This window comes from Littorina saxatilis, linkage group LG2, assembly GCF_037325665.1.
Source record: "Littorina saxatilis isolate snail1 linkage group LG2, US_GU_Lsax_2.0, whole genome shotgun sequence".
In the NCBI taxonomy this organism is placed as follows: Eukaryota; Metazoa; Mollusca; class Gastropoda; order Littorinimorpha; family Littorinidae; genus Littorina; species Littorina saxatilis.
Window position 1 is genome coordinate 25,514,511 of NC_090246.1, and position 23,561 is coordinate 25,538,071.

General features: G+C 40.3%; 1 protein-coding gene across 1 annotated transcript in view; it reads right to left on the bottom strand.

The window, feature by feature from the left end:
• Nucleotides 1–512: 512 nt before the first annotated feature.
• LOC138952494 (glutamate receptor ionotropic, kainate 3-like) overlaps nt 513–23,561 on the bottom strand; it is a 26,444-nt gene continuing 3,395 nt past the window's right edge. Inside the window, exons 3-14 of the mRNA XM_070324185.1 lie at nt 19,678–19,932; nt 18,861–19,051; nt 13,895–13,960; nt 13,130–13,333; nt 11,944–12,108; nt 9,154–9,351; nt 8,582–8,679; nt 7,924–8,017; nt 6,546–6,864; nt 5,711–5,928; nt 1,703–1,953; nt 513–1,188 (exon numbers count right to left, since the gene is read on the bottom strand). Coding sequence (XP_070180286.1) covers nt 513–1,188; nt 1,703–1,953; nt 5,711–5,928; nt 6,546–6,864; nt 7,924–8,017; nt 8,582–8,679; nt 9,154–9,351; nt 11,944–12,108; nt 13,130–13,333; nt 13,895–13,960; nt 18,861–19,051; nt 19,678–19,932 — 2,735 coding nt within the window. The remainder of the gene's footprint in view (nt 1,189–1,702; nt 1,954–5,710; nt 5,929–6,545; nt 6,865–7,923; nt 8,018–8,581; nt 8,680–9,153; nt 9,352–11,943; nt 12,109–13,129; nt 13,334–13,894; nt 13,961–18,860; nt 19,052–19,677; nt 19,933–23,561) is intronic.

Sequence of the window (23,561 nt, forward strand, 5' to 3'; positions counted from 1 at the left end):
TGAGTTTTGTATAGTTTAGTTCTGCAGTTATCTCTCAATAAGTCACATCTGTCTCTGCCTCTCTGTGTCTGACTATTTGTGTTGCATTGTGTCTCTCTGTATCTGCCTTAATTGGCTGTCTGTTTGTCTCTCTGCTTGTCTGTTTCTGTCTCACTCACATCTCACTGAGGATCTTGTCGCTACGTTGTATGCTCTCTCTTTCTCAGATCAGGTCCTGAAACAGCGCTGAACAACTCTGGCCAAGAATTGTCAGAACTACATACAATGAGCTATATTGTCTTGCTGGAATCAACATCATAACATGTTGCTTGTGCGCGATATAAACTGCATCACTCACTCAACAACGTGTTCATTTATATCGCATTGATTTTTTTTCACCCACGTTTTACCCGTGACTCCTTTTTTTTCAGACGACAGTCTTGTTACAACAGTTTTGCAAATCAGATTTGTATTTCACCAGTGTGCTTTTGAGTGCTCTCAAGAGTCTTTTTCAATCTGTGTTAGTGCTTTGATCAGGGAATGTCTGAGCTTTTCCTCCTGGCGCTTGCCCGTGTCTGAACACCTAGCTCCCAGTAGGTTCTGTTGCCTGAATCAAAGTCTTGAAATTCAGAACCTCTCTTGTCAGTCACTGGGTTATCGTAAAGGGAGCCAAAGCCCCCGTTACCAAGTCTGTTAGGGTCTTCAACGCTATCAAGACAGACGCTCAAAAAGCCGTTGAGGTCTTCGCCGTTTCCAACATTATTTTCTGCAAATTTTCCATCAAGTTCCAACTTTACTGTACCGTTGATGTGAGACCCCAGTGACGACCTCATACGTGCGCCGTTTCTGTGGATTCCGGAACTGGTAGAGCATCTAGTGCACTGCGTATTGACACTGTCCTCGGACCCTACAGAGCACATGCAGCTCGTTCCCCCGGCTCCTCTTTCAACCGAGGCAGATCTGCGAACCTTGGACTTGAGGCGTTTCCAGATCTGCAAAAGCTTGTCCCCGTGGAGAAAGAACTCGAGGATCCGGAGGAGAACGGAGACAGAGGCCACTCCCAGGAAGATGTAGAAGAGTCCCGAGAGGGAGGGCCAGTCCAGCTCCTTGGCTGCGCTCGTGCGGCCTGAAGAAGTGCAAGGGTCCGGGCTTGACCACCACCTCTGGCGCCACTTGTCCATCAGCCCTGCTTCCTGCATCTTCATTATGCTGTCGAAAACATAAAGGCAATGTATTGCTTACAAGGACCAGCAAGATCACCATCACCACAAGAACTAGGAAAAAACAAAACAAATTCTGTGTTTAGTAAATCTGTCGGCACACACTCGTTCCGCTCAGTCCAATATCCTGAAACTGTATTACTTCTGAATCTCCAGGTTTGCCTTTTCCTCTCAAAAGAACATCAAAGCTGATAGCAAAATAAAAATTGTAAAAAGTACCAAGGACCGCTATCAAGGGACACACTTTACCTCTACCTTTTCGTTCAAATAGTATTACATTTACTTCAAGGTTTTCAACTTTGAGTTATAGTTTGAAAGCCTTTCGTTAACTGTTCCTTAAGTAAATTAATAGCATGCGCTTTCAGTGCAATAAACATTAGTTTGCAAATGATCTTCTTAACTCCATAACCACTACTTAACGCCACAAAGAAGCTGTTGCGCCGTGACCACATAATGATCTACCGTGTTACGTTTTTCTGTGTTACTTTTCTCTGTTAACTCACTTGTAATTTATGACATCCATATAAGGCGAGTCTTCCTGCAAAACGAAGCCGAAGCCGCCAGTGTTGAAAAGCTCCTTAGCCAGCGAGTAGGTGGTGCAGTCCTTCAGCATGATGTACTCCAACTGACTGTTGTCCGTCATGTAGGCATAGGTGCCGTCCAGCACGTAATCCAAAGCCTCATCGTTGCTCTTCACTGTGGGCATGCCTGACATCTTGTGCCACACGTCTTGGTACACGCCGCCTTCTGCCTCCTGTTGGAAGGTGGGGGAAATTGGGGGTAAACAAGTTAATAATGATATGGATGAGAATATAGCGTTAAGAAGGTCAATTAAGAAAGGTGCAAAATAAAAGGTGACAGTGACAAATAGGCTGAGAGAAATACGTGTCAAGTGTTGACAGTTATGCCAGACATATGTGTACGCACTAGCTTCTACCTCGTGTGAAAGTGAAAAGAGACAGACAAGGTAACAATGACATAGAGGCTTGTGAGGCATACATCTCACGCTGTGACACTCTGTGCCACGTCTGCCTCGTGTGTGAAGGCGGACAGAGACAGAACATGTGACAATGCTGTGGAGGAATAGACGTTCTGATATATTGTGCCAAACCCCTACGAAAACTCTGCATTGTTCTTCCTGTTGGAAGACGATAAGAGACAGAACATATCGCATTGACATGGAGGCTGAGAGAAACTTGTACATCTCACGCTATGACATTTGTGACCCTCCACCACGAAATGAGTCGCATGTCACCTCGCGCGGTTCTGCGCTAGGCTTAATATAAGTCCACGGAATGTCTGGTAACAGTGTGAGGGTCACCTTAGTCACAGGCTTATAACTCAAACAGTTTTCGCTCTTTTCTAAAACGGTTTTCACCACTGGATAGAGCATAAAAAACTCTTTAGGAAAATGTAAAAATATGAAAATCATGCAAAGGTGACATGCGACTCATTCCGTGGTGGAGGGTCACATTTTGTGCCAGACCCTTTGTACACTCCACCTTCTCCCTCCTGTGTGAACATGACAAGATGGGAAAGATAAAGATCTCATTTAATTTCATACGTTAGTATCCCATTGCCGAGGAGCGTGGGTCACTGCCTATGCGTACGTGTGTGAACAGAACAAAAGTCAATGCAAGGTTGCTGCAAAGAAAGCAAACGAAACTCAAAACACGACAAAACAATTTAAATGTCAGTACAAAAGACAATGAAATCATAAGATAAAACAAGTCGCGTAAAACAATATAAACACATTTAGTCAATCTGTAGGTATCAAACAAAAGGATAAACACCAAAAACCAGTCATCGCCGAGACTACATTCAGATAGTCTCGGCTAAACTTCCCCGAACACCGAGACGGGTCACGCTCGTCTCCGCGAAGCATGCGAACATTATACTCGACCTATTTTCTTTAATTCTGAGCGCGTTTTTCAAGTAAACATAACATATCTATAGATATTTTTGAATTCAGGAGAAAACGAGGAATACAATGCAATGATTTTTTAATCTGCAAGTGACAACTTCAATAAGCAAACTAATTACATAATTGTTAAGCTTCTGAGCTGAAATGCAATACCAAAGTCCGGACTGAATCAAACATTGCTTGACCAAAATTTCAATCAATTTGGTTAAAAAATGAAGGCGTGACAGTGCCGCCTCAACAATCACAAAAAGCCGGATATGACGTCATCAAAGACATTTATCAATAAAATGAAAACAAGGTGTGGGGATGGTATATCCAGGAACTCTCATGTCAAGGGGCGGGGATATAGCTCAGTTGGTAGCGCGCTGGATTTGTATTCAGTTGGCCGCTGTCAGCGCGAGTTCGATCCCAGGTTCGGCGGAAATTTATTTCACAGAGTCAACTTTGTGTGCACGTTAAAGATCCCACGATTGACAAAAGGGTCTTTCCTGGCAAAATTGCTTAGGCACAGTTAATAATTGTCTACCATACCCGTGTGACTTGGAATAAGGCCGTGAAAGGTAAATATGCGCCGACATGGCTGCAATCTACTGGCCGTATAAAATTTCATCTCACACGGCATCACTGCAGAGCGCCTAGAACTGTACCCACGGAATATGCGCGATATAAGCCTCATTGATTGATTGATTGAAGTTTCATGAAGATCGGTCGAGAAGTTTTGTCTGAATCGCTCTACACACACACACGCACGCACACACACACACACATATATATATATATATATATATATATATATATATATATATATATATATATATATATATATTATATATATATATATACCACGACCCTCGTCTCGATTCCCCGTCTATGTTAAAACATTTAGTCAAAACTTGACTAAATGTAAAAAAAACATGCAAGGAGTAAAGTATCACAAACAATCACCCGAATAAGAGAAACATAACACATCAAAGCGAATATACATAAACACAGTTAAAGATTGATGACAACGACCGATCCCATTACGTGCGTTTATAGAGATTAATTTCACCTGTGCGAGAGAAACATTTACAAATCGCCCCTGGCTTCAGGTTTTATGGAAATTATCTCTCTTTTATCTTTGTGGCAATTACATTTAGAAAATTACTCGCAGAAAAAAAAGTATTTGACACTGTTGCATGTTTGGTGCTGCCACGTGAAAGCGGACATCATTTGCACAACAGAGATCTAGAGGATTACAGAAGAATTGTCTGCAGGTTTTGAGATGTAACTTATGGCCGTTTTCATAGTTTAAACCAGCACAAGTATGCTCACATTGTCCCCAGCTTAATGTCCTTCAATAGTAGCGGTTCATCTGTCAAAGTTTGTTTTTATTTTTTTTTATTTCACTCAACAACAACAAAACCCGAGAGAACATTCACAAAAACCATGGTAACGACTTATTGAAAGCATTCTGTTGTTGGTGTTTTTCCAATGGAGCATTGTACGAAACATGACAAATGGACAATATTCATAGCACTCTGAGATCTTGTATTTTAAATTTTTCTGTTTATACCGGTAATTGTTCGGTTGCATCTCAGTATTTAACTCTTTCCAAACATCATGCGTGTTTTTTTTCTCAACTGACCTGGTTCTTATATATTAATTAATTAGAAAAAACACAGTAAACACCAAGTTTCAAAGACTTTCGGGCCACGCCCTTCTTCAGTGAAATGAATGAGAATGTAAGTAAACTGGTTCTTATATATGTATGTAGCACAGCTGTAAACAGCTTTGTGGAGGGAGACCTAATTGATTTTTGCAATTCTATTTCATTTTCACTAAGTGCATCTTGTTCCTTTCCCGATGGAGCACAGGAATGCTACTTTGTTTTATCCAAAACTGCATACGATGGCAAACCATCTTTCCTTGTGTTAACATTTACTAAATTATTTACCCAGCAATGATATTGTGGTAGCCGTGTTCAACCTGGGATCAGTCGTTTTCACTGCTGTGTGGATGGTAACGTTGGCATTATCATGCAAATGCACCGTATCAGCTGTAATAGCTTTGCGGTTTAAACATTGCGCAGGAAATTTCTATGGGGAATACTTTTCCTCTGAATGTTAGGTTTGTTTTAATTCTGAAACGGAAAATGGGTCGAATCATCATTTGTCTGTATGTGCCTCGACGCTATAGCCATACTTGACTGAACGTGCATTGATCAACGATATTGATTTATTAGTCAAAGATCAAAAAGCAGGAGGCTTATAAAGTGAGCCTATGAATGATGCACAACTGAGTGAATGGACATCACTGAGATTTATACGATGAACGTGCATAATTATCCCTGATCTCAAACTGTCTTAATGTCTCGCATACACACATACGCATACAAACACTAACTCACACAGACACACACACACACACACACACACACACACACACACACACACACACACACACACACATACATACATACCCACACACACACACACACACACACACACACACACACACACGCACACACACACACACACACACACACATACACATACCCATACTTCGATTTACATACACCTACATCTCTAAGCTTTCTTCAACTTACCCTGAAGAGTGTCCTGACGTTTGATCCTGCCTTGACCAGTGGTTTGAGGTCAGAGTTCATGGACAGTTCAGACAGAGAGTTGACTGGGCTGTCCTCTATGGTGACGGTAAGGAAGGCCGCCAGGTTGGCCGTGTAGGTAGAGGTCATCAGTATGGTGAAGAGCCACCAGAACCCCACCAAACACCGCGCCGATACACTGCGTGGGTGAGGGTCGCCACCTGTGTGGGAAACAGGGGTCAGGAATTGAGTAAGATACAATACAATACAATGCATTACAATACAATACAATACAATACATCACACTTCACTATACTGCACTACACTACACTACACTGCTATACACTACAATGCAATACAATACAGCGCAAAACAACACAACACAACACAACACAACACAACACAACACAACACAACACAACACAACACAACACAACACAACACAACACAATACAATACAATACAATACTACTTTATTGTCTCAAAAAGAGAAATTACATAGGAGTGCATGCAACAGAGCTATATGCAAGTGATTATTCCTTGTGGCAACTTCTTTATAAAATAAGCTAAACGGAAACGAAAACCTAAATGAATTATACGTACACATTGAAGGGTGAAGAGAGTAACTTTTTAAAAAAATTTTATTCATACGTATTTTGTTTGTCGTAAGGAATAGATGATTTCCTACTCTGAGCATGAAAGCATCTGTTTTAATTCTTGTCTTGAATATGACAAAAACGCATGTTAATACCTTGTGTTCATCCTACTGCATCGACTATGCACTGACAATAGTATTTCCTCCCCAACAAAACAATTCAGAAAACAATGGAAGTCTGACCTTGCTCCATATACGACCCATAGATCAACCAGAAGCTTCCCAACATTCCGAGCTTTCTGTCACCGTCCAGGTTTCTGGCGGAGAATGGACTCGACCTCTCGATGCAGTACAAACACACACTGACAAGAACCACAGCGCCCGCCACCGCACCCCACACTTGAGGAGTGAGAGGGGTGAACATCTTGAACATATTTTTGGCGTCAGAGTCCGGTCTTTGGGTGAGGATGCCCACGCCATCTTCCATAAACGGCTTGGTGAAGTCGATGACATCTTCTCGGATGGAGGTGATAGTGAAAGGGCCGATTCCAAAGTCCACCTCCTGCAAAGGGCGAAACCTATCATAATAGGCTTGGTTTCGTGATCAACAATAGTTTGTTTGGCAAATAGATGTTGAATGTTGATGGTCATAGGTTAACCAACCTAGTTCAACGGAGATTGAATACAATTGCTTTATAACTCAATAGGGATATGATCCAGGTGATTATGATCAGAAACAAAGTTGTCTTGTATTGGGGGCAATGTTGTATGTTGATAGTAGAATACCATCGACCTCGATCAACAGACGCTGAATGAAGGTAAACCATAGCTAAATCGATTTATATCGTTGACATAATTATACAAAAAAACTCTCTCGTTTTCAATTTGTCAGGGTTTTCTATTTAAGCAGCGTTAGTGTCCGTGGTTTTTCTTTCTTGCCACATTTTCACAGGACTGTTGCAATTAACTTCATTACATGCTTTATCGTCCCATTGCTGGAAACTTCGGGTCGCTTCCTCGTATTGAAAAACAATAGGCGAGGTACTCATGTGTATGGGTGCGTTCAGGTGTAATCTGTCACCTAACAGGCACGGTTGGCCTAGTGGTAAGGCGTCCGCCCCGTGATCGGGAGGTCGTGGGTTCGAACCCCGGCCGGGTCATACCTAAGACTTTAAAATTGGCAATCTAGTGGCTGCTCCGCCTGGCGTCTGGCATTATGGGGTTAGTGCTAGGACTGGTTGGTCCGGTGTCAGAATAATGTGACTGGGTGAGACATGAAGCCTGTGCTGCGACTTCTGTCTTGTGTGTGGCGCACGTTATATCTCAAAGCAGCACCGCCCTGATATGGCCCTTCGTGGTCGGCTGGGCGTTAAGCAAACAAACAAACACACAAAAATCTGTCACCTGCAGCATTTCTGTCAGACTGACAGAGGTCTTTGACGTACCACGGTTGTGTCATGGAAATGGAACATGAAGACCGTTACTGAGTCATCTCAGAGAGTTGACCAGTGTCCGACCCAGGCAGTGTTAGAACCTGTAAGCCCAGCATTAAGTCCAGTGCGCTTCCAACTGAGCTACCGGACCCCGAGGTAGGATAATACTCTCGTACTATCCAGCTTACCTTTCTTAACACCTGCTGAATGATGCCAGTCCAGTTGCCTTTGTCATCAGCTGGTGCCCCCCATTCTCCATCTGGGGGCTCCACGAACTCATACCTGTAAATAGAGCCATATATCCAAGAATGTGATTGATAAATGCAGCCCCCCCCTCCCTTCTCGGTTTGTGTGACTCCTCAGACTTCTACTTACACATACAGCCATTCATTCAACCATGTCATTACTTTTTTTTATTCAATTTTGATTATATTAGGGGGGCAAGAAGAGAGCAAGCTAACAGAACGTGATGCGGGGTCTGATCCTCTTTAACGCAGTCACACTGAATTATAGGCGTTGCTCCTATCCTTGCCATGTGTGCCCTTTTACTGCAGTCTCCTTTACAAAGGCGGGGGATGGGTATTTGCTCTATACGACTGGGATCGAGAATAGGGTCTTGGGTGGGCTGGTTGGCATCTGTCTTCTCTTTCAAGGCCAAAGCCCAGCGGTTCGTGCCTGGAATCCTCCGGTATATCTCCTCCAGAGTGAGGGTAAACACATTTTATACATAATTTACATGTTCATTTTTTGAATATCTGCGAATTCTGTTTTTGAACTTTGTAAGGAATTTTAAACGTATTTTTTATAATCCTTTTGCTGATGTACTTTTTTTTGTGGCATACTCACTTAAATTTGAGGGCTAAAGCCAGTTCGTTTAGGATATCGACACAAAACCCTTCAAACTGTGTCCCGTTGCCTCCTTTCTTCTGAACAAAGGGTTTGGCCTGCAGAAGACACAACACGTTAAATTCACATTGACAATGTCCAAAAGAAGTGAAGAATATAACAGAATGCTCCGAGCTGATATAAATGTCAACGTCAGATTAGACAAGAAAACGGTCACAACTGTAATGTAAAAACAACAAAAAAAGAAGGAGACCTGGTTTGGTTAAGATTGTGGAAGTATAACTATTTTTAGAAAATTCCATGAAATTCCATTGACAACTTCATCCCAAAGTCACGATCCCAGAGACTTTGTCTTGTGAAGGCAGTCAGCAAATCTGCAAAAATGTTGCCGTCAAACTGGCACAATAGCGGAACTTTTTACGTATTGTTTTAATTTATTTTTTGGATTAAAGAAAACGGCCTAAAACTTGTCAAAGACTGCCAAAAACTTGTCAAACATTGTCGAAATTGTTCTAGTCGTTTCGTCACATTTGCGAAGGGAAAAGAAATCTAGGCAATATTCCTGGTCATACGTCCTGCGTTCCCACTTTCAGTGTGCGATAGCCAAAGTCTCTGAAAGTGTTCCTGTAGGCTGGACCTTCGGACAGCTCCAGACCTGAGTACTGTGACCACCTGCCCACGCTGACCAGTCCTTTGGGGCTGTCTGAATCTGTGCTGCAGATAGAGTAGCTTGTGCTGTCCGTTGTCCAGCGGTTGTTTGCTGTTTGTGTCTGGTAGGTAAATGTTGATAAGGATTACACGAGGGACCATGCAAGGCGCGCGCGCACACACACACACACACACACACACGCACGCACGCACGCACGGACGCACACACGCACACACACACACACGCACACACACATACATACACACAAACACACAGACACAGACACACACAGACATACACACGCACACACACACACCACACACACACACACACTATGTCCTAATGTAAGTCTAATGACACTCTTCCCACACATTGTGACAATAGTACCATCCAATTACATCATTAGTCAGGTAATTAAGGTATACCCAAAAGTAAATCGCATTCTCATGTCGCTATATTGCCTCTTAGATCGATTCACTCAGAATCAAACGCGCAGACAGTAAAACCCTGGTAACAAACGCTCACTGTATTGGATCTGCTACTAATGAATCATTCATGGTGTATCTCCCTAATTGCTGTGAAAGGTTGAAATGAATGCTCATGGGTGTGATAGTCAGGATCTGACATGGGCGCACTGAAAGGTATGCTTCGCAGGTATGCGTAGCAATGTGTGCTATTGAGAATTGAGTAAATCATTTGTCATTCAATTATCTCTTCAATACTAGTGCGACACATGAATGCTGGCAGTATTGATTATCAGTCGAATTTTATTTCAGATGTCCTCATTATTTGATCTAGATTTTGGTTCTTTATTTAATGTTATTACACACAACATCCAGGTACCGGATATCAATACCATACATAAGTCGAGATACTGTTGCATTTGATCCGAATAATGATGATATTTTTGTTGTTGATAATAGCAATCAACATTTTGTAATATTAAATTTGCAAGCACCAATTATATTGGGACATGTGGGGAAAAGTAATTTTGTACGTCACAGGTCTATTTTATTTCAATTTCATTTATTTCATTTTGTTTTTGCTGTTTGATTGTTTTTCGCTTTTGGGGGGTTGTAATGGTTGTGTTGTTGTTTTCTTCTTGTTTTTTGTGCTTTGTGCTATTTTGGTGTTTTTCTTTGCTCTCACACTGTTCACATCTAATTGACAGCATGATGTTTACTGTAGCCATGGAAATCTCTTTTTGTTATTGCGCCACTGCTGTTTTCATATTCAATGAAATTCTCATTCATGGTCAGCTCTTAGAAAATGTCTCTGACATCTCTTCACAGTAACAGAGAGAGAGAGAGAGAGAGAGAGAGAGAGAGAGAGAGAGAGAGAGAGAGAGAGAGAGAGAGAGAGAGAGAGAGAGAGAGAGAGAGAGAGAGAGAGAGAGAGAGAGAGAGAGAGAGAGAGAGCGAGAGAGAGAGAGAGAGAGAGAGAGAGAGAGGGAGGGAGAAAGAGAGAGAGGGGGAGAGAGAGAGAGGGAGAGAGAGAGAAAAAGAGAGAGACAGAGAGAGAGACACACAGAGAGACAGAGAGAGACAGAAACAGAGAGAGAGACAGAAACAGAGAGAGAGAGAGGGAGAGAGAGAGGGAGAGACAGAGAGAGAGAGAGAGACAGAGAGAGACAGAAAGAGACAGAGAGAGAAAGAGAGACATAGACAGAGACAGAGAGAAAGAGAGAGACGGAGACACAGACAGACAGACAGTCAGACAGTCAGACAAACAGACAGACAGACCGAGCAAGAGACAAAAGAGGTTTATCGCTCTTATTATTTCACGATATCGTTTAAGGCACAGTCAGCCTCCCGTAAACCATCACAGACACTGTCAGGCTTTTACACACAGTACAAACACCCTTTCATTCAAACACTCACCGCTTGAGAACATCCTAGGTGCCCTCCGTAAAGAGCAAGTAATTTTCAAATAATTTATTTTGGCGTGGTTTATCCCTGAGCCATCGTGAACCCGTGTGATCCAGTTTCCTTTTTTTTCACAATTTAGTCGTCAGTTTGTGATTTCAATGCGACTCGCTGTAAGCTTATCTGCAATAGCACGTTATTGTGTACCTCTGAATCTAAAACGCAACAATCGGCTGCGAGTCACACGAACAAGAGCGGTGGCGATTAATCATTCAGAGAAAATGGCGCTATGCAGTACTGTCGTCTGCTACGAGAAAGACGTTTTGCGTGACACGTTTCCGGTTCAAACTTTCAAAACTTCGAATTGTACTGATCTTGTCTTGATGAAAAAATAATTGTTTTATGATTTAAGAATGTTTGTGTAACAAGCTGTCAATTTATTATTTAGATTTTAAAAGTTAGGTCTAGTGCCAAAACGAGGCGTCCGATTGTGATACTGAACAATCCGGCTGGAAAGGCAAACATTAATTCTTTGAAAATTGCTCGCTCTTTACGTAGGGCACCTAGGATGTTCTCAAGCGGTGAGTGTTTAAACGAAAGGGTGTTTGTACTGTGTGTAAAAGCCTGACAGTATCTGTGATTGTTTACGGGAGGCTTAGTGTGCCTTTAAACAACCAAGAACACATTTCGTTGCATAACAACCTTAATTGCCAGTCAAAGAAAAGTATTTGCAGTGCTGCCTAATGGAAGTTAACGCCGGACAAAGAAAGAGTGTGTATTGCTGTCGAGTCTTTGTATTCTGCTCTGGAACGTAGCGCAATTCAATGTGTTGAGTAATGCATCAATACCTCGTTGAGTGCGCGTGAGACTGCAGACCGTCGATTGAGGGCACATGTACTGTTTTCACAGATGGAAGAGTTCTCGCTAACGTTGTGCGCATGCTCCGCGAATCCGGTTTTAACTGCCGATCTAACCAAGACCTCCACAGTCTCGGCTAGCCTTGTCACGTCAGCCTGCGAAAGACAACAAACGCATTTTCACTGTTACCCATTTCCCGAGGAAATCCTGCCACAAATGTAAAGAAAAAACCCGCTTGTGTTCTGACAGTGCAAGAATTATTTTTTTTCTTGAGCGAATCTGATCACAGGAGAAGTTTTGATTGATAAGTTTAGTTCCCTTTTCTCGCTCTACTTGTCAAAGGAATGACGGATGATGTAGTGACATTTGTTCGTCAAACAAAGTAAAATTTACTCTCTCTTAACGTTGCACGCACGCCATCCGTCTCTGTCTCTCTCCCTCTCTCACTCTCTGGGTCACCATCACGTTTAAGGGGTGCCTGATATCAGCAATATTGGTCGAACGGTTCACTTAAGAACTACAGCACTGATCTACTAAAGAGGCGAAGACATCAATTGTGTAACCATAATGATGAGGAGGAGGAAGAGGAGGAGGAAGAGGATCATCATTATCATCATCATCCACATCATCCACATCATCATCATCATCATCATCATCATCATCAGTATCGTCGTCGTCGTCATCATCATCATCTTCATCTTCATGATCGTCATGATGATGATCATCATCATCATCATCATCATCATCATCATCATCATCATCATCATCATCATCATCATCATCATCATCATCATCATCATCATCATCATCATCATCATCATCAGGGGAGGAGGAGGATGAGGAAGAGGATCATCATAACCATCATCATCATCAGCATCATCATCATCAGCATCATCATCAGCATCAGCATCATCATCATCATCATCATCATCATCATCATCATCATCATCATCATCATTAATGCCATTATATACCACCTTTTTCATCATCATCATTTTCATCCAGGTGCATTCTCACCCAGAATGTAATTTTAAATTGTTTTGATGCAAATAATAAAATAGGTCATCGTGATAATCAAAGAGATAAAATACACACCATCAAAATACTGATACAATGAGGGTAATCGAATATACAACGCCAGCTGGATATATATGCACGCAACAACAAAAAACTCACATTGTCAGTTTTTGCAGATTGTTCACAGACTGCAGACTTGTACCGACAGGTGGCTTTACTTTCCTTCACTCCTGAGGGGAGTGGTTGGACAACAAGGATGTTTGAGCCCTCGACAATGACACCTTCCATCAGGTCAGAGCAAAGACTGTCGGGTAGAGCGATAACCCAGAAGTGATCCCGTGACAAAAGGCCAATTTTCTGTGCCTGTAAAAGCAGAAAAGTTGATATAAGGAAAGAGCTTCCGTTTTGATTAGAAGCCCCGTTTACACTCAGGGCAAACCTACACGATGATGTAAAGGCACCAGCATTCCCGTGGAATTGATCATGTTCATCTTAAAAATCTGCTTAAGCTTTTGCAAGGAATAAGAGCATCAATAAAGTTGCTGTATCCTGTATCCTGTAAGCTTTTTGATGAATTTATGTACCAGATTGATCGTAGTTTCAGTTACGTCAATAATTTTAAAAAAGTGTGTCTGCTCTGTACTGAAAGTTAAATGTTGTTATGGGTTCATGTGGTAGAATGATCTCACCCATATAAAACCCTTATCAAATCTGCTGTGGCTGATGTGTGTTCGTGTTCTAGAATAATCTCATTCCATGTAAAACCCTTGCCAAATCTGCTGTGGCTGACATGTGTTCATGTTGTAAACGGATCTCATCACAATCATGTAAACCCCTTATCAAATCTACTGTGGCTGACTTGTGTTCATGTTGTAGAAGGATCTCACCTCATGTAAACCCCTTATCAAAACTGCTGTGGCTGACATGATCAGGATACGAGTACATGTGAAGGATGGTATCTCTAAGCTCTTGGTCCTGCAAATACACTTTCTGTACACACAAGAAACACAAGCGGCCTCTGCTGAACAGCCTTTAAAGTAGACGGCGAGGTGACTATGTCAGAGTTAACAATCCCGTATACCGCGACAGGTGAACAACATCGACATCAATGAATTATGAAGAAAGAAAAAGCAGCAACAATTATCTTCTTTTAGCAGCGGAAACAGTACAGCTGTTGATTTGTAATATTTGATTTTTTTTTTTTTTTCTTTTTTTTTTGTTTGTTGTTGACCTCAGTTGCATGCAAGGTTGCTTCAACCCATCTTTTTTGCCTCTTTCGTCTTTTTTTTCTTTTTGTTTTCTTTTTTTTTCTTTCTTTTTGGGCGGTGAGCATATCCTTCTTCATTGGTCTTTCTTTTTTTCTTCTTTTTTTCAATGAAATTTTAATTTTGTTTTCTTTCACATTACAGGTTACATTTCCATTAAATTACTTTTTAATTCAACAACAATCTAACTAAGGACAATGGGATAAACCTTTCGTAGCGCAAGTTCTTGTTGAAATACAATTTCCATTGGAATACGCGATTTAGTTTTCTTCACTTTGTTAATGCACATTTTTGCTATCAATAAAACATGGTTAATTAACGCTGATTCCTGACATTTTTCGATTCCGAATAATACATCTGTAATAGACAATAAGAAAGCCCGACCTGTCAGACTGTTCAACATTTTTTCAATATAAGTCCAAAACCTTCTAATTTTGGGACACTCGTAGAAAAAGTGTTCCATAACATCCAAAATATGTGGGCACTCGTTGCAGTTTTTTGTTTGACTTACTTTCATTTTATGTAATAAAATATTGGTGGGATATAAATTGTGACAAATTTTCCATTGCAACACACGCAGGCGCACTTCTTTTGTCACCTGTCGTGGCAACAACCACGTTTGTTCGACAAAAACAAAATCTAGTTTTCTTTTCCAAAAATCGATTGCATGAGATTTTTCAATGCTATAATTCCGTTTTTTCTTTAAATATAACTTAATTAACTTGGGTTTGCTTTTAAACACATTCAATTCATCATCAATTATATCTACATTAACTATATGTGCTGGGTTGTCTACAATCCAATCTTTCCATTGTTTTGGAATTGCATTCATCACAGCGTTGTATTCAAAAAAGGTTATTGCAGGGTTTTGCTGCACAGTGATCTGAACATCTTCACATAACAGAAACTGATTTCTTTCAACATTCAACAAATCATTTATAACATTAAAACCTTTCTGGCGCCATTTTACAAAATCCAACACTTTACCTTTAAACTGAATCAGTCTATTATTAAATAACAGTTGATTACCAACATCATTTCTGTCAACTTCCTCTAAACCTACTTTATTTTTATTATCAAGATATGTCAAAAATACCTCTTTCCAAAAATCATTTTGAACTTTTTCGATTCCTTGTAATTCCTTTTGTGTGCAATTAATTTTTGCCAAATGATTAAAATCTGTTAATTGTTGAATGTGCCATTTTGGGATTGCACTCCAATTTTCTCGACCTGCTTCATGCAACCGTCCAATCCAATTTAAATAAAACACTTTCTGTATATCAAACATATTGATCATTTTCAATCCACCATGCTCATATTCAGACTCCATAATTTTCCTTTTTATCTTTTCAAAAGCTTTTTTATTACTATATTGTTTTTGCCATACAAATTTGTATAGTTTCGTGTTTAGCTGTGTGAGAACTTGCTTTGGAAGACCAACAGACTGCATAATATACACAAATGGGGAAGTCATAAACGTTTTAATAACTGTTATTTTTCCCTGTATACTGAGATCTCTTTTACTCCACTGTTTAATCATGGCATCAAGACTCTCCATTTTGAATTTCCAGTTTTCCTCGATGTCTTTTGCCATTTTACAACTACTAAATTTAATCCCTAAAATTTTAATCTCCTTAACAACGTGGAAAGGCAGATTAGGTTCCGTTGGTTCTCTCCCCATTCTTAAAGCTTTCGTTTTATCTAAGTTTAATTGTAGCCCTGAGACTTTGCTAAATTGGTTCAATATGTTCATTGCCATGTTAGCATCATCTCGGTTTTTTAAAAACAGGGTTGTATCATCTGCCATTTGTTTTATCTTTATGACCGTACCATCCTGATTAATCATGTTCGGTGTAATTATTCCAACTATAGGGCTGTTTCTTATCTTAATCGCCAACAATTCTACCGCCAAGACGAAAGCCAACGGCGAAAACGGGCAACCTTGTCGAATTCCACTAAATACGTTAAAACTCTCCGATAACCAACCTCCATGATTTATACAGCTTGTAGTACCTTTTATCAAAATCTCCACCCACTTTTTAAAACTAGATCCAATATTTGATTTTTGATATTTGAGTAGAATGATCTTATCCCATCTAAAAGCCTGGGCATATCTGTGCTGGTTTACACAATCGTTTATAGCGGACGAAAGATATCTTTACCAAAATGTTTGTTAACACGGGTTTCTTAAAGAGTTTGTCGAGAAGACAGCGCATGCTTGGACATGTAACATGTTTACAGTTACGTACAAGTTATTATCACAAGATTCCTTGACGGAATTCGTGCTCTAAAATTACAATATTAAAAACAGTTTCAGCGGTCAGATTATTCCGCTTCAAATGCTGTCAATTATAAATTACACTTTAATCAAAGAGAACACTGTTAAATAACCACTATAAAATGCCACAAGACCTGAAAATAACGAGTATATATGTAACAAAGAACAAGAGAAACACACCGGATGATTTTCTTTTCATATACGGAGTAAGTATTCAGGTGTAAGGAAACCAACATCCAGCCTAAAATAAGAACAGTCACATTGATAAAGTTTTGGCAAACATGGCCAGCAGTGTATTCAGTGTAGGTCGTATTAACCATTCTCCTGGAAACGCCAAAGCAAACATGCAGGTCCTAAGAAAAAAAAATTCCAAAGGGAGGTCAACTGCATGACTGTGTTAATGAATCATTAAACTACTTATTCAGCTAAACTATCCCTGCTGACCCGAGTTCATGAGTATTGTCATTAGGAGCTAGGCAAAGGGTGGCGCTATGTTCTCTTGAAGGTTAATTAATGTTTCATCGGTAAATGACGGCCGGTTCAAGGAATTTGCCGAGGTGAACATTTCTGTTTACGTTGCTCAGAAGGATACAGCAACAGCATAACGGACATAAAAGACTTGCGTATACATATAGGAGGTGGTCTTTCAAGCAACAGAGTTAACCATTCCTTGTACAATCCCGTGAAACAAACATTATCGATCATCTTGCAGGGGAAAAAAGCAACAGAGTTAACCATTCCTTGTACAATCCCGATTAGGAGGCCGACGTCTTAAATTACCACCTCGCCACTGCGCCCGTCGTTTTGTCCACCAATTAAACGTTCCATAAACTCACCCTTTCTTCTTTTTTTCTTTTTTTTAAGTTAGTTTTTATGCTGGTATAGTTACACGACGCCCCCTTCTCCCCCACGGCCCCTATATTCCCCTTCCAGAACAAAAAGTAACAAACACGAGAGCATTTCCAAGATCAGAACGATCAAACAGACCAGTTATAGCGAAGACTGCATTTATCCCAATCATTAAACTTGAGCTTTAAATGAACATTTAAACACTATTAATCAAATTATACATGTGGTTGTAACTTAATTATATCATGCACCGTGTGTGAGGCAACGACCGCTGTTCTACATGTGGGTTAGTATTATATTTAAAAGTTTTGTCAATGAAACTATGTGTCATTTATATTGCATGTTGTTTGTTTTCTTTTTCAATCAGAAACAAATTAAATTGATAATTTAAATTATTGTATTGTTTTGTAATTGTATTGTATTGTATTATATTATATTATATTATATTATATCATATTATATTATATTATATTATATTATATTATATTGTATTGTATTGTATTGTATTGTATTGTATTGTATTGTATTGTATTGTATTGTATTGTATTGTAATGCATTGCATTGCATTGTATTGTATTGTATTGAATTGTATTGTATTGATGATACCACACTCTGTGTCCAAATTGAATGAACAAAAATAAACTGAAATTAAATGACGACAAAACAGAACTCCTGGCTGTAGGAAGTAAACATAGTCTGAAACAGGTATGGACCCATAATCGAGGGCGCGCAAGTGCATATGTTTGTGATAACGTTTCATCGTGCAATGTGTATTATATATAATGCGTGTGTGTGTCCGCGCGTGTGTTTGTGATAGTGCAACATGTTATTCATTGATATGTGCGTGATTGCACTGTAAATAATATTATGTTGTTGTATTTTCTTCCAATGATTGTACAGGGCTTTGAGCCGGGACACATGCGCTGTATAAATATCATGCATTCTCTATTATTATCATTATTGTATTGTATTGTATTGTATTGTATTGTATTGTATTGTATTGTATTGTATTGTATTGTATTGTATTGTATTGTATTGTATTGTATTGTATTGTATTGTATTGTATTGCATTGCATTGTATTGTACTGTGTTGTACTGTGTTGTGTTGCGTTGCGTTGCATTGTATTGCATTGCATTGTATTGTATTGTATTGTATTGTATTGTATTGTATTGTATTGTATTGTATTGTATTGTATTGTATTGTATTGTATTGTATTGTATTGTATTGTATTGTATTGTAGTGCATTGTATTGTATTGTATTGTATTGTATAGTATTATATGTTATTGTACGGAAGGGTCTATGGTATGGTATGGTATGGTATGGTATGGTATGGTATGGTATGGTATGGCATGGCATGGCATGGTATGATATGGTATGGTATGGTATGGTATGGTATGATATGGTACTGTACTCCATTACACTGTACCATACTGTGATGTACAACATTATATTTTATAGTATTCTATTCTATGCTATACTAGTATATTCAATCGTACCTCTCGCAAAATGAACGAAGCAGTGTCGTTGGAAGCGACCACCAAGATGTTGAAGAAGAGAGAATCTTTCATTGTATTCAGCTGTCTCTGCACGTGCTGCAAGTGAGCTTGGGTGTTGTTGTCATGGTGATCAAAGAGCCGAAACATGATGGTACCCATGTACACATCGGACAGCTGTTTCACCAGACCAGCTGTAGATGAAGATCAAGATGTTTTGTGTCAATGAAGTATGGAAGGAAACAAAAGAGAACTGAAAAAAACATGTGTTCATGTGAGTGATATGACAAGATGGGTTTTTTCATTGAATCACGCAAAGAATAAATGTGTGAGAATTCACACTGGAATGCAGAATGATGCACGTGTATAACAAAACTAACCCCCCAAAAAGAGAAACTGAGACAGAGTTGTCATATAGACCGGGGAAGTTAAATACCAAAAAAATAAAAACAGTAGAAAGAACCATAAAACTAGGCTGGACGTGAAGTAACCACTGGTGTATGGGACAGACATTACAATATATATGGACGAATCCTTTAAATCAAATCATTCTTTTGAGCACACACACATTGAATAAGCCCATACAAAGTTTATTTCATGTTTGACCACATGTATACTTTGTTCTATTCTACTGTCGAAAAACAAAACAGGATAATATTTACTCATTTCATGTGCAAGCTCGACCCGCTCTTTCTTCGTCTTTTAAAAATAACAAACTACCTCTTCGGTTTTTCAAAAATAGTAACCTTCATCCAAACATCTCAGAAATAATACTGACTTTCAGCATTGGAGCAATAATCACTGCATGGTTAGTACTCACCAACACTTCTTGAGTCCACAATAATCGCAACATGTGTCCACCCCAGGTGGACGAGAAGCTGCTGCAGCAATCGATGATCGGTACGCGGTTGCGTCATTGTTTGTGCTGGATGAGATGACGTCCCTTTGCATGACGTCTGCGAGACGATGACGTGCGGTATGACGTGTTCCGTGGCCCAGTCATGCATGTACTGCACGTGGTCACAGGGTGCCAGTGTAACCACTCCCGCGCAGGATGAGTTCAGAAATTCACACGCTACAAAAAAAATAATGATTTTTTTTTTCCTGACATGAAAACGTAATATATACTCATGTGAGATTAAGAACAAACACTGCCACATATGTACAGCAAACTGGTTTTTTTTAATAACTTTGATTCAGATTTTATCCATGCCAATTTATCATGGAATAATGAATTCGCTTATTTCGATATTTGAAACCTACTTTTAGCTTTCAAAGTGTAACCATATTCATTAAGAACCATGTCTTTCGAGAGGTTAGCTTTTAAACAGCTACCATCAAATAGACATAATCCTCATGCAATTAAACTAACTCAATGTCTTACACAAGAGACAATGAATACCGTTTTAATCTCTTTAAGGTTTATCAAGACAGATTGCTTCCACGGGAATGCCGGTGCCTTTACATCATCGTGTAGGTTTGCCCTTTTTTGAAATTTTGTGAATTGTGATTTCTATATCATGTTTCGGAACGAAAGTCTTGGGGCTGAAAAAAGGGTTCATGAGAGCTTATGGACTTTATCTGCAGAAAAAAGTACCATTTTCTCTCTGAAACGGATAACCTAGATTTTTAAAAATGGTAATTTTGTTGCCGTGGCAGCTCCATAATCCATGGCACAATACACGTTTTATCAGAGGTTTTGTATGTTTGGGGAAAGCTGAGATGCAAACTAGGCGAATGAATCTCTCTCTCTCTCTCTCTCTCTCTCTCTCTCTCTCTCTCTCTCTCTCTCTCTCTCTCTCTCTCTCTCTCTCTCTCTCTCTCTCTCTCTCTCTCTCTCTCTCTCTCTCTCTCTCTCTCTCTCTCTCTCTCTCTCTCTCTCTGTTTGAGTTTTTCTGGCTGGCTGTATCTCGATCTATCTGTCTGTCTTACTGTCCCTTTGTCTCTTTTTGCCTGGAACTGTATTTCCCACAAGGAAATACTGTCATGACAAGCCTGTGAAGAGAAATCCCTCAAAATGTTTGAACAAAGAAGTAGACCAGAGAACAAGAGAAACTATTTGTACATGGGTAAAGCATATGCTTGACAATTCGTTTCCTGGAGAAATAGAATGCAAAGACAATATAAACATGGAAATGCTCGCCGTGATTCATTGAGAACCTGGCCGTTGTTATCAACTAAACAATCAACTACAAAAAGTATTCTTTTCATCAGATTACGACTCTCTCTCCACCCCCCCCCCCATCTCTCTCTCTCTCTCTCTCTCTCTCTCTCTCTCTCTCTCTCTCTCTCTCTCTCTCACGATCTCTCTCTCTTTATTTCTTTTTGTCTCTCTCTCTCTCTCTCTCTCCCCCTCTCTCTCTCTCTCTCTCTCTCTCTCTCTCTCTCTCTCTCTCTCTCTCTCTCTCTCTCTCTCTCACGATCTCTCTCTTTATTTCTTTTTGTCTCTTGTTCTCGCGCTTTGTCTGTCTCTCTCTATCCCCATGAACAAGGTTCAGTACTCTACTTCCCAACCTCCCCCCATCCCTAATCATTCACAACTACCTCCCGAATGTCTAATTCACTCTTTCGCTTACATCTGGCCACACGCGTATGTAAGCGAGTCCTTCCCGCTTAAATAATTTTCAGATTTTGGGCAAGATCATACTTCCATTTGGACAGATGCAAAAAATCAACATCCTGACTACTTCATGTGACCGGCACGGTTGGCCTTGTGGTAAGGCGTCCGCCCCGTGATCGGGAGGTCGTGGGTTCGAACCGCGGCCGGGTCATACCTCAGACTTTAAAATTGGCAATCTAGTGGCTGCTCCGCCTGGCGTCTGGCATTATGGGGTTAGTGCTAGGACTGGCTGGTCCGGTGTCAGAATAATGTGACTGGGTGAGACATGAAGCCTGCGCTGCGACTTCTGTCTTGTGTGTGGCGCACGTTATATGTGACCCTCCACCACGGAATGAGTCGTATGTCACCTTTGTATGATTTTCATATTTTTACATTTTCTTACACTTACAGATTTTGTTATGCTCTTTCCAGTGGTGAAAACTGTTTTAGAAAAGATTGAAACATGTTTGAGTTATAAGCATGTGACTAAGGTGACCCTCACACTGTTACCAGACACGCTCCGGACTTATATCAAGCCTAGCGCAGAACCGCGCAAGGTGACATGCGACTCATTTCGTGGTGGAGGGTCACATATGTCAAAGCAGCACCGCCCTGATATGGCCCTTCGTGGTCGGCTGGGCGTTAAGCAAACAAACAAAAAAACTACTTCCTGTGCACAGAGTAAGATTGTTTACAGATTGCCACCAGTGTCTGATAAGAATGGAGTTCATTACAAAAATGTCCATTCTGGACAAAAAGCACCCAGACAGTTGATGTGTGGAATGTGTTTGAGTGCAGGGATGATCCTACCCCATGTGACAGCCCGGCCAGATCTGAGGTTGTGAGTCGAATCGTTTACAACGCTAGGATTGTGTCTTTATATCTGTATATGTGACCCTCCACGGAATGAGTCGCATGTCACCTTTGCATGATTTTCATATTTTTACATTTTCCTAAAGAGTTATTTTATGCTCTATCCAGTGGTGAAAACCGTTTTAGAAAAGAGCGAAAAATATTTGAGTTATAAGCCTGTGACTAAGGTGACCCTCACACTGTTACCAGACACTCTCCGGACTTCTATCAAGCCCAGCGCAGAACCGCGCGAGGTGACATGCGACTCATTTCGTGGTGGAGGGTCACATATATTGAGAGTGTGTATGTGAGGTTTGTAGTCTCCTCTCCTTACACCTCTTTACAATTCTCATGACCATATTATTGTTTTGCTTCGTCAAAACGTCGGTTATGCTCAGGTTTGTGAGTTTAGAATAAAATACATAATACACACTCCAACCCGACACCAATTTAGTCCAGACGCACGCATTGTCATTTCTGGAGCTCAATTGATTTTTGCTTCAAGGACAAAATTCACAAATAATACATTTTGTGTGGGTTTTTGTTTTACAAATTCACCAGTCAACACAATTGCAACGTTATCATTTAAAATATGTCATGACAAGGGTTTGCCGGAATCACTCCGTATTGCATGTCCCTAGTGGCTTTGCCGTGAGAGCGTAACAGTTCTATTTTTTAATGAACGGCTGTAATAATGAAATGCTACTTCCGCTGGCTGGGAGCTTTATAATACAACACTATAAGATGTTTGATGGGTTGTTGACAGACCAGCTTTTTTGTCGTCCGAGGGGGAGCATAATTATCGTCTTTTGTTTCATATTTATTGACCAAGGCCGAAGGCCGCGGTCAATACATATGAAACAAAAGTCGATATGCCCCCCGAGGACCGACAAAAAAAGCTGGTCTGACAACAAACCACCAAACATCGTTTTTGTCATCATTTTGGTAGTGAGAAAATAAGATAACAATCAACACAGGGAGCCATGCTTTGAAACACGGGTTCCGTGCTGATAACCACACGAGTTCCGTGCGGATAACCACTGGCAATCAAAGCTGGCGTGTGAAAGCAACTCTCTGTATTTTAGAGTTCATAAAATGTTGGGATGAATATGTCAGGTTTCAGGATGCACAGTTCTGTTTGTTCATCTCGGTATTCCACTCCCTCGGCTTTCAGTTGTGAGTATTAAGCTTTGTAATCGAATGTGGAAGCTACGTTGAGTCAAAGGTCACAGAAGATTTGCGTCGTGCAGCGA